The 12,672-nt window shown below is 35.8% G+C and overlaps 1 protein-coding gene across 27 annotated transcripts in view; it reads left to right on the top strand.

Moving 5' to 3' along the window:
- LOC106880501 (microtubule-associated serine/threonine-protein kinase 3) overlaps nt 1-12,672 on the top strand; it is a 256,534-nt gene that overhangs the window by 203,120 nt on the left and 40,742 nt on the right. For all 27 annotated transcript variants that reach the window (XM_089357477.1, XM_089357468.1, XM_089357472.1 and 24 more), the window contains one exon: nt 4,440-4,512. In XM_089357477.1, the coding sequence (XP_089213603.1) occupies nt 4,440-4,512 (73 nt within the window). The remainder of the gene's footprint in view (nt 1-4,439; nt 4,513-12,672) is intronic.

Here is a 12,672-nt window from a genome sequence, read left to right as displayed (position 1 = left end):
GCTAAAATGTCAGCCAGTGAAAAAAAGGTACTCAACGTGTTAAAGGGCAGGGTGTTATTTCATTAAACTTTACTTAAAACATACAAGATGTTTCATCTAGAGAACAACAGAGCTCCGTCTAGATTCATCGGGTTTTGTTGGGACTGAGAAATGTGTTTGGAAGTTGTTGATCTGTGGAGAGGTAGGCCAGTGTATATCAGGTAATTGTGTGTGTGTGTGTACAAGTCTGTGGTAATTTAATATGCAAAGGTCAATCAAATGTGAGATCTAGGTGGTAGTATTGAGGAAACAAAGGAGTGGGAAGGATAGGATGAGTTTATGCATATTTGGAGTACTGAGAGTTATGTCTTCAAATGCACCTGACTGTGTAGGTCAGTAAGGAGACAGAAACGAAATAAACAAAGGTTGGGAGAATGAGTAATTAAATATATTGTCCTTATGTTAATGGAATTATATTATACATGTAGGTGCAGTCATGGCTGTATGGTAAGAAGCTTGCTCCCCAACCACATGGTTCCGGGTTCAGTTCCATTGCATGGCACCTTGGGCAAGCATTTTCTACTATATGTGTTTGTGCCCCACAACATTGCTTGTGTTTACGTCCCCATAACTGAGCAGTTCGGCAAAAGTGACCGATAGAATAAGTAGTAGGCTTACAAAGAATAAATCTTGGGGTCGATCTGTTCGACTAAAGGTAGTGCTCCAGCATGGCCACAGTCAAATGACTGAAACAAAAGAATAGAAGAATACATACATATATATATCTCACTGTATTAACCAAACTATTGAATGTTGTTATGCACTGCTAGTTACAATTCACATCATGTTGTTTTTAGCTTCCAAATGATCCCACTCCACTCCCTGGGCTGGCAGGCCAATATATATATATATATATATATATATATATATATATATATATATAATAGAGAGAGAAAAGTAGGGCAGCATGGTCACAGTCTAATGACTGAAGCAAGTAAAACATATATATTTAGATGTGTGTGTGTGTAAAGTATCATTCAACCTTCCAAAGCTAACATCTATCAGTTGGCCCTACACAAGCGTCTGCTTTCTTATACTCACACACACACACACACACATCCATATACACAAACATATGAGCACTACGCACACACACACTCATGCACACTCATTTGTCATTTATCTCATATTCTCCTTAATTTTGCTTTATTAAACCGCAGATATTTCACTCCACCTCTATACTCATTAGTCAAGCGATTCACTCCAATAAATTGAGCATTCCTGAATTACAGAAAGGGTTTTGTGTTTTTGTTTTTTTGTTTTTCTGAATGACTGTTTTCCCATTATTAATTCCTGAGATTAATGAAGTTGGTCACCAATCAGCAGACCTCTTATTAGTCAAGTATCTTAGAACCTTTCCTCAGACAACCACATTTTCTAAGCTATTACTCACCACCTGTCAACACATTCCTTTGCATATTGATGATGCATTAACAGCTTTAAACTTTCACTGTTTAACTCACTGTGCGTATCAGTGATGGTGGGAGAGGAGAGGAAATAATTATTTTCATAATCAATTTTTAGATTGTAGGTTCAGGCATGGCTGTGTGGTTTGCAACCTTGTAGTTTTAGGCACAGTCTCATTGTGCAGACCTTAATTTAGTATCTTCTGCCATGGCTCCAGGCCAATTAATGCCTTGGGAATGGAATTGGTGGACAGAAACTTTATGGAATCCCATCATATATTCGTGTGTGTGTGTTCTTGTGTACACAAATGTTATCATTCCATGGCTTTGCTTGTCATTATGTAAATGAGACAGTGATACGATGTATACATTCTTTATTGACATAATGATCAGCTGCTGTGCATTTTCAAAGACCCATGGAATAAAGGCATCCCTTTACTTGAAAAATATGTGAAAGTTGGTGACAGGAAAAGTATCCTACCATAAAAGTCTTTCTTTAAATACCTCTCCACCCAACCCATACAAGCATGGTGGTACAACTGAATAAATGTTAAATAATGTTTCTCGTGTAAAGACGGAATCTTTTGAGTGGAAATTAATTGTCATTGCATTTCTAAAATCTGTTTGTAACACAGGTGAAGGTTTAGGTAGTCAAGTGTGATATCTTGGTTGTGTGTGTGTGTGTATTTAGATTATCAAAATAGCTTTTCAAATGAATTAGTTGTAATAGTCAGAAAAATAAACCTGAATACAGAATAACAGTAGTTATTCTCATCCAACATAGTGTATGAGAAACAGCAATTGTTATCGTCACAAACATTACTGGATAGAGAAGTTCTATTATACTGAACTTCCATTATATTTCTTAGAAATGTAATGATGTATTTGCAATATAAACTCTCACATATGCTCACACACACACTTATTTGGATAGATAGGCAATATGTATGTATTCACTCACAACTGAAAGCTATGTTCAATAAAAGTGAAGAATAAATAGGAAAGTATTCACAATATTGCAGTCTCCATATATACATTTGTATATATTGTTTGTTTGAATATATGTGTGAAAGTATGTTTTCTCTTCTTTTTCAAAGTATATATTCAGTGAGTTCAATAACTACAATATATGCATTCTTTAATAACTACATTATTATATTTTCAATAACTACAATACATATATTTTGGGATACTTGGAGTGTATTTCATTGGTTTATTTTACATCTTGTTTTTCCCATGGTAGCATGGGTTGGATGAAAACTTTTTAGTAAGACTTTATTTTACAGCAGGATGCCTTCTTGTTGCTATACTTTACTTGTATTTTATGTTGGGAACTTCTTATTTCATTCATCCTAGAATGCATTGAGCTATAGGCTGAGTTGTTAACAGAGAATACCGACATAATGTCACACATTTGCTCAAATGATTTCATGCAAAGACACAATGTAAATATTTACACTGGTACACACAAATATAAACACACAGCAGGCTTTCATACTGTTTCCACATACCAATGCTACTCACACAGCATTGATCAGCCCAAAGCTACATTAGAAAACACTTGTCTGAGATGTTAGGCAGTAAGAAAAATAATTGAAACCCCATCATTTCAAAACACACTTCATATCCATACAACCATACCATTTTCAATAATTATAATTTTGAGGTTATTAGAAATAACTGTGGATAGTGTCACATTTCATATTGATCTTAGGAATAATATTCAAATCTAAATTTGTGAAACTGCCTTCCTGATATCAGTTGTATTGTCTTTTTTAACATCCTTCAATGTTGTAAGCTCCTCAACATGACACCCTAATCCATTGTTGTTTATGTATACTTGATCTTCCAATGATAGATGTTTAGAAATATATTTTCAGATAGTTGAACTTCCACTGTTTAACTTGATCTCTTCAAATGCTACACCAAGCACTTATAAATATTCTTGCCTCATGGCTTTGGCAATCTATCATATTAATTACACTTTTCTGATATGAAAATCTACTGGATGCCCTTGTTTTACTACTGTTTTAGGATTTCAATCCCTGACATTAATAGCTTGTAGCATTATAGAAATATGTATTTACATTTATTTAATCACATATGTAAATGCATGCATGCTAGACACTGACATGGCTGCATAATTATGAAGTTTGCTTCCCATCCAAGTGGATTTGGTTTCATTCCTATGTGGCGCTTTGTTAGTGGATTTGGTAGACAGAAACTGTAAGGAGTTCATCATGTGTGTACATGTATGCATGTGCGCACACATGCATTCTTACTTTGTCTTGGGCATCTTTTAAACCTGGCAGAGTCTATCCTTCTTCAGGTCTAACCACAGCTGATTTCTTCCAAAGGAGAGAAAGTCAGAAAGACAGAGTGAAAGAGAGTGAGAAAAAGAATTGATTGCAGGTCAGGACTGGTACTTTTATTTATCAACCTCAAAAGGATAAAAGACAAAGTTGATTTTGGCATGATTTGAACTCGGAGTATAGAAAACCAGAACATTCACTACAACTAATCTGTATGATGTTCTCACAGCTCTGCCAACAAGCCACCTTATATGTTTGTGTGTTTGTACACAATGTAATGCAAATATTGTAAAATCTGACTTTGATGTCTCTATTCAGCTCATTATGTTCTGAGAAACGAATTTGCTTTCTCCCATTGTTTTGTCCAAACCTAATTTGATCAAGACTGATATTTCATTTGCTTCCTTCTTGAATCTTACTTGTGAGTAGAAGACATGACAGAGCCCATGAACCCTTGGATTCTAAGCAAGCCACATAGAAGGATTTTTGTTTGCTTGTTGTTTGTTTTATAATAAAGAGAAAACCTTGCTGAAGATGAACTATTATCCCAAAGCAAACTAGATTGACAATTATTAATAACAACAATGAAGGCATCTTTTGTTGCTCCAGCTGCTGTTTTTAACTTCAATGTCCTTTACTAATGCTAATATAACATCAGTCTTGTATTTCTTTTGTTTTCCAGGAAGTCCTATGGACAGTCCACGCCAAGCATCACCCAACCTTCACAACCAGTTTCCATTCCAAAATATCAAGAAGTAAGAATGATTATCTTATTTATTCACCTTTAAAAAAAAAAAGAAAAAAAAAACACCTTGCTTGTTTCTCTGTTGTCTGTGTGTCCAGTAATCATTGTGACTGGTTAGTTGTCTGTTGTCAAACTATCTATTGCACTGTAGTAATATCTTGACCATTGAACTTGCGTGTGGAAGGTGACAGTCGCTTCTGCACCCATTAAATACAGAATTAGAAAAGATGTCAGCTATTGAGATTTCACAGTAGAGCAGCTTCAGCTCCATCTCGCAAACCTTCCAATTAGATTGGTTGTGACACATAATCTCAATGAATTCAATTGGAAACACTCTGTGTGTGTGTGTGTGTGTGTGTGTGTGTGTGTGTGTGTGTGTGTGTGTGTGAGAAGCAGGTTATAATTAATAGTCAACTGTTATCAGTTAAAATGACAGTGGTGGTGATGGACAAAAAAGCTTAATTAGGTTCACTGATATGGGATTTCTGAAGTATTAATTCTCTTTTTTTTAAAGTCTGGTTGATGCATTGTTTTGTTCTTGTTTTTAAGAATTAATGTGTTCAATTTTTAATTCTCTTCAAATCTCTAATCTGTAGAATTCGTATTAATTTCTTGAATATTGGAAGTGAAGAAGCTGCTATCTAGTTAAAGTAGAGGACAATAAACAATATATGAGCATAGATTAAAATATTGGTTGTTATTGTAATGGTCTAGATATATTTCTGTTAGCTTCAGTCAACTTATCTTATAAATAAATTCTATATAAGGAAGGTATGGCAGCTGAAAGATCCTTCTGCTAAACATAAGTTCAGAGAAGTTCTAGAAGGCAGAGAGGAGATAAAGAAAGAGAATTATATGTTGAGACAGAAGAGGAGGAAGAAGAAAGCTATGAGATAACTTGCTGCAAACGACAGACAAGATCAATGGACAGATAGAAGGTAACAAGGTGATCAAGTGGTATTGTAGATAGAGCCAGGTAGTATGTGAGACAGACCTGGAAAGATTGGAAGTGTGGGGAAGGAAATAATATCAGGTAGTTGTATGTGAGAGACAGTGAAGGTAAGAGGTTTGTCTGTGTTTTGCAGTGAAGCATTCAAGATTTCAAAGCTAGTTGTTGGTGGTAAAAATTATTTGTGGAATTACGGAAGTACACTTATCTCCACTGACGCTGAGAAGAAAGAAACATGGAAATGTTAGTACTTGAAGTTACTGGATGCAGAGAACGCTGGGAATGGAAAGGACTAATTGAGGAAAATTCAACAGAAGGAGTAGCTTATTAAGTTGACAATTATATAGTCGAAAAGTGCTGCTAATCCATTTGGTACCAACTCACTTGAGACTCCCACCTAGTTCTATGATGCAAGTTTCTTCTTTTAAATAGCTTCATTGAAACCTTCCATCAAAATTTCATGTTATTTCATGTTCCAAACAGCTACTTAATAATGGCAATGTTATTCCTCTAAATTCTTCATTAATTGAAACGAGGATAGTGTATTCCAGCAGAAATATAATAATCAGAGGGTTAAGAAAATGAAGGTAGGGAAGGCGGTTGGACTATCAGGAATAGTTGATGACCTGCTGAAAATATCCAGAAAAGTAGGACATGTGTTAATCACTTGATGGTCACTTGGACAGTAGACTGAAATATCACACCCTGTGAGTGGTGTAGCAACATTATTGTCAGCTGCTACAAAGGCTAAGATGCTCTAGAAAGATAGAACTTCTAAGGTATCAAATTGATTGGGCAAGTTATGAAAGTAACAGGGATAGTTACAGGACACCTGGTTAAGAAGAGAATTAATTAAGATGAAATGCTTTTGAGATTTGATGGGTAACAGTGGTACCTTCTTCCTAAAGAAATAACTGCAGGAGTTCTTGACTAAAAGCAAGCCACTATATCTAGCATTTGTCAGCTTGGAGATCTTTCATACAGTACCATGCTTTGTAGTTGTTGTTAACAAAACTAGGTTTAGACAAATGGTTTGTGAGAGTTGTGCAAAGCTATATACAGCATTGTTTTCAACAAAGAAAGAGTTGGCAATAAATTCAACAAAAAATTTACTGTGTTGGTAGGTGTTCATTGGGGGACCATTTCTCAATCCTCATCTGTTTGTTATAGTTCTCAAGTCATATATAACAGAAGTGTTTAAAGACCAGTTGTTCACTGAAACATCAGTATGCCAATGTCTTGGTCCTCATAGCTGAATTTGATGAATATTTAGAAAAGAAGTTCCAAACAAGGATGGAAAGCTTAGAAATTGACGGGGCCTGAAAGTTATTCTAGCAACAACAAAAGTGTTAGCCAAGAGGAAAGAAAACAGGACTCTACTGCTATCTGGTAGGATGCCTTCCTAGATACACAGAAAAAGGGTAAACTTTGAATGTACAAGAGATACAGTGAGATCACAGCAAAACTGAGAAGGAAAGAGTGCTTTTTTTATGGAGCAGATACACAGAACTAGCTATCAGTAAGAGCGCCTGTAAAATGAATTATTTCAAATACTCAAAATGCTCTGTGGGAATATTTGATAGCTTCTGTTATATTACCTAGGTGACTCAATTAGTAGTGAAGGAGAGTGGTCTGAAAGTATAGTAGCTTGAGAAGGAAAAAAAACAAGATGGAAGAAGTTCTGGAAGTTATTATCTCTGTTGGCAAGATGAGCTATTCCTGCTGAGTCAAAGGTAGATTTGTATGATGTTGCATGATTGCAGTGGGCATTAAATATGAAGGATATATGTAGGCTGGAAAGGAATGAGAACATGCTTCTTCATCAGATATTAATGTTAGCATACACAAATGAGCTGAAAGAAAAACTGGGTATTAGAGCAATAAGATGCAGTGTGCAAAAGAGAACAATACCCAAATGCAACAATGTTTTTTCACTAAAATTCTTGTTTTCCTATCCATACATAGTGAGAGAGGTATTTATATGTATGTATATATACATATGTAAGCATTTACCTATATCTCTAGAAGAAAACGGGTTTGTGTGAGGCCATCTGACAAATGTTAGCTTTGGAAGGTTGAATGATATTTCACTTCATTAAACTAACAAGCAGATCTTACTCTTTCACTTACAGCTTTATTTCATCAGATGTCCAAAGCTATAGATAAATTAATCATATTTGCCATTTTACTCATTTAACATAGTTCATTGTCATCAAAATAATTTTGCTTCTTCTGTTCGATTTTGTGACATTTCTGCAAAATGTCAAATGTAAAAGAACTGTATATAACATCTAGCTTGGATAATGATAACATTACAGGCCATTCAGGTGTGACAGGAATATTGTTAGAAAATCTTTTATTGTCTCCTCCATAATTATGCTGGAATCAAGTAATGTCTGACATGGTCATTTAACTCTTCCATGCCATCAAAGTAATGTCTGGTTGTGTTTGGAGTTTTTGTCTACACTTAAGAAATGTCAGAGTTGGTGGGTGAAGAGAGCAAGAAGGATGAATGCTAACAAAACTATGGCTTGTTATTTATTTGTTCTGTGGTCTTCTTGTAGCTTTTATCTTGCTCACATGCTTCATATAATTAGCAGTTGCACAGCTACAAGTAACTGTAGGTACATCTAGTAATTTTGTATAGGTGTGGTGGTTTGTATTTTTATATAAAAACATAGAAAACAGTATTGTTATCTGTATTTTGGTACAGTAAATTAAATTCTTCCAAATCCATTCAGAGTTATTTGAACATTTCAAAATTAAAAGAGAATAGGACAACAAATTCTACTAGAATCTGATTTCTCTTCATCTGGGAGGCAGTAAATTGACAGAATTTTTAGACCATTGGTTAGAATGCCTCACACTATCTCTTCTGACACATTGCGCTTTAAGTTCAAATGCTACCAAGGTCAAATTCACCTTTCATCCTTTGTACTAGATTAAGAAAAGTACCAATTCAGGGATGTGCATTTACAGAAGTGTAAGAGTGTCAACCCAGAGGCCTTGTGGTATTTGTTCTAGTTCAAATCCTGCTACAGTCGACATGGGTAGTACACTTTTGTCACCTGGTTTTAACACCACCACTTGCTACCTTGGGTACCTTTAGCAGAGTTCACTCTGTTTTGAGCATTCTGGTTAAATCTCTGGTTTGAGGGCAGCCAATACCAAGGAGATGAAGTTAAGTCAAAACACCTGTGTTTGATGGTCCACTAACACCATTCAGATATCAGATAGAACTATCTTTCTAATACACACAATTTCCAAGAAGAACTTACTCTTGCACAAAAGGAAAAACAGCATTCGTCTATATTTTATAAATGTTATAGACATCGTTATTGTAATATAATACTGTTTCAAATGCATACATTGTTGTAAATGTAGCCAGGGTAAGCTTCTGCACAAATCAGCTAGTGTTTTGTTTGTTCATTTCCATATAGGAACAAAAGTTATGACTTATCTCTAAATGACCAATAAATCTGTCACTAAAAAGTTGAAACTAGTGTCTGATGGTTTACTGGTGTCATTCAGTGTGAGCAGTATTTTTAACACACATAGTCTCTAAAGAGAAGTTTGTCTGAAGCAAAAGGAGAAATGTCTAGTGTCATTCCTCATTTGTGTCTACATTTTAAGTGCTATACACTTACAATGTTGGGTCCACTGTGGAACTGTTGTGTTTCAGACATCAACAGTCAGCAAAAAAATTATAGAAGTAAGACAAAGATATTTCAGTAAATAGAAGTAATTAGCTTGTAAATTAATTTATTGAAATGAAACCATAGCAATTAGATGAAATTTTGTTAAAAAATCATTGTTAGTCATTAATTAGTTTAAATTCCTGAATGTCTTTCAATATTGTTGGAATCAAATATCGACTGCAACTGGTTTCATTTGAAATATCATATATCTTCTGTTAAGTTGTTGCTGGTGGTTAGCATTTCACTTGACCAACGCCTGCATACTTAACTGGCTTCCTCAAGACATTTACAGTAAGAATTAGTATCTAGCTTGGTACTCTGAGTACTAAAGCTGGTGATTACTGAATGTTATGGCAGAAGTACTGAGAGCAGTGGCAGTAGTTGTGGTGTGTTGTTAGCAGTGGTAGTTGTATGGTTCTGATTGTGAAAAGAGCTTTGTAATTTGCTTGAGGCATTGTGTTACAGAAGTAAAATAACAAATAATGAAAACAGTGAGCTTCTAACAATGTGAAAAAAAAAATCAAGTAACCTTCATATATTTCAAGCACAAACGCCTGACGTGCCTTTGTACCTCCATTTTAATATTTGTTATTTTAGTTTCAGTTTGTGTTTTAGAGCTCTGTATGTAATATCTATCTCTGTGTGCTTAATCAGCTGGAAGAACAGATTCAAGTTAACAAATAGCTGGTTATATTTTAGTTCTTTAGTCATGTTTCAGGATGTTTTTTTTTTTCACAAACCTTACCTGTTTGCTGATTTATGTACAACTACACAGCATCAGCATCATTATCATTGTTTATGATTACCCAAAGGTATGCACACACACACACACAATCTCCTACAGTTCCTTTGTGTTTCAGCCTTTTTTCACAGTAATCCTAACTGAACTTACAGTCTATCACTGTGGTAGTTGGCCAATTGATGTGACATCACCTCTTTCTAGTACAATGGCCTTTGGCTGAATGACTCCTCTGTACTGCCTTTTTTCAATATATAGGCATTCACACACACGCATGCACACACTAGTGTTAATTTTGTAGAAAAGGAAGCAATCAACTGAAACGCCCCCTTGTATTTATTTTATTGCTCCATGTGGTGAGTATTAGACACAGTCAACAAACACCCAATGTAGAATATGAACTCCAAATAATTGGCAAGATCCCAGACTCTGCCATTCCTCTCAGCTGTGAAAAGTATTACTAAGTAGAAGTGAAAACATAAATAATGCTGTGGTGTGTTAGAAAAAGCAGCACTAGTACATTGTTAGTGAAGTTCTCTGGAGATGTGTGTATGACTATATATATATATATATATATATGAGAGAGAGAGAGAGAGAGAGAGAGAGAGATCGTCTGTAGTTCATTAAAGCAGTAATGTATTTTTATGGCCGGTCAGAGAGTGACCATTGGTTTCACACCTATAAAGCCATATAGGTGACTCATCAGACTCAAATTGGTGAGTCTGAGTTGCCTCTACGACTAAGCGCTTTATAAGTCCAAAACCAAGGGTCACTCTCTGACCAGCCATAACTATCAACATCCTAAAAGTATATATCCTAAAAATGTGTGTGTGAAATTAAAGAAACAACAACAGAACAGGAATTAAGTTGATTATGCAATTACTGTTTCTTTGTTATTTTTAAAAATTTCATATTATGCTCTGTACTCATTGCTTTATTCTGAAGCATGGCATATTGAGTTCTAACACCAGGATTTCAGTATTGCTATGCCTAAGTGAAATTTTAAAATGCATGCTACTCAGAGTTGTAGTGGATGATTGCAAATGTGTAACATAACTTTTGACCCCCACTCAAGGAATAATCATAATGTGATCATGCATCGCTGTTGCCACCTGACTGGAGTCTGTCTATCTATCTATCTTTCTATCGGCACACACACTACAATATGCGCATTCTTTGGTGTGCCAGTGAAGATTTACACCTTGTTTGGTTGTGTGGAATGTGTGTGAAACCTTCATCTTGCAGCATTTCACCTACTCTACAATGTTAAACAGCATACAAACCTACCCTTTATCTACTCTCTCTCTCTCTCTCTTTCACTCACTCTCTCTCACTCTCTTTCACTCACTCTCTCTCTCTCTTGCTGCCCTTCTCTCACAAGAGATTTGTAAGCTTTCTGTTGCATAACTTGGTGGCTTTGGCATAGATAAGTAGTGAGATCTTCTGCAAAATTCCATGAAATGTGACATCTAAAACAGTACCACCTTGCCAAATAACCTACCTTATAAATAGCTGTCATATTAGCATGAATGCAGATAGATTTATTTGTTCTGTTCATGCATCTGTCTATTAGTTAATTGTTGTTCACTAGCCAAGTCGTTCACTTGGCTGCAAATAAATTATTGATTTTCTTTAAACTAGGCTCTGACTTGATTTGAACACCTAAGGCTGTGGTTAACTCTACTGTACTTTATATGCACAGACCCCGTGCATTTACTGACTGCACCATTGTAGTCACAGTACCTCTATACTCACTGACCCTCTGCATTCATTGCACATCTGTATTCTCTGTGCTTCTGTGCTTGCTGCCTACCGCACATGCTACACCTCTATACTTAAAGTGCTTTCATACACTCTGTACTTCTCAACTATGTCTCTATACTCCCTATGCCTCTATACGCCTTCTGCCTCTATTCACTGTGCCTCCATACTCACTATGCTTCTACTCGCTGAAAATTTATACTCAATCAGCGTCTATACTCACTGTTTCTACACTACGCTTCTATACTCATTATCCCTCTACTCGCTGTTCCTCTATATTCACCATGCCTCCATATTTACTGTGCCTCTATACTCCCTATGCTTCTACTCACCACACCTCTATACTCACTGTGCCCTGATACTCAGTATGCCTTTAATCACTGCATCTTTATCGGTGCAATGAGTATATACCACTTATAGTACATATTGCTTCTGTAACCTCTATATCTACAATGGTCACCTCCACCTTACCTGTTTATAGTTATAGCATTTCTATAATCATTCTCTCTCTCTCTCTCTTTCACTTTTGTTATATGTAGTTTTAGTGTCTATATAACTGTTCTATACTTCTTTATAAACTGGAACTATATATTTCTGTTGTTTTCTCTTCGGTCATTAAACATGCAACAGTTCATATTGTTATTTTATCTTCGCTAACTTCCCCCACTTATTTCTTCATGCTGAACGGGCAATGGGCTTCACTCCTTTCCACCATTTTACTCTCATGTTTGCCATCCTCTTCTCAACGTGTTTCCTATTCTGCTCTGTCCAACCTCCCACTTTCTTCTTCTTAGCTGTCACTGTCATTTTCCATGCGCTGCATACATATTTATCGATTCATTTTTAATAACCAGTCTTGCTGGGTTTCATTGTGCTGGCTGATCAAATAGCTAATAAAACACTGCTGACAACTGAAAGCTTAGAATAGACGCAGCTTGGTGACTTGAAAGTACATTTTTGTTTTTTTGCTCTACGCATTTGCAAGCACGCGCGCGTGCACACACACACACACACAAACCCATG

This window comes from Octopus bimaculoides, chromosome 9 (assembly GCF_046866305.1).
Source record: "Octopus bimaculoides isolate indiv1 chromosome 9, ASM4686630v1, whole genome shotgun sequence".
NCBI classification, from domain to species: domain Eukaryota; kingdom Metazoa; phylum Mollusca; class Cephalopoda; order Octopoda; family Octopodidae; genus Octopus; species Octopus bimaculoides.
The sequence above is the reverse complement of the archived record's forward strand: the minus strand, read 5'-3'. Positions and strand labels throughout refer to the sequence as shown.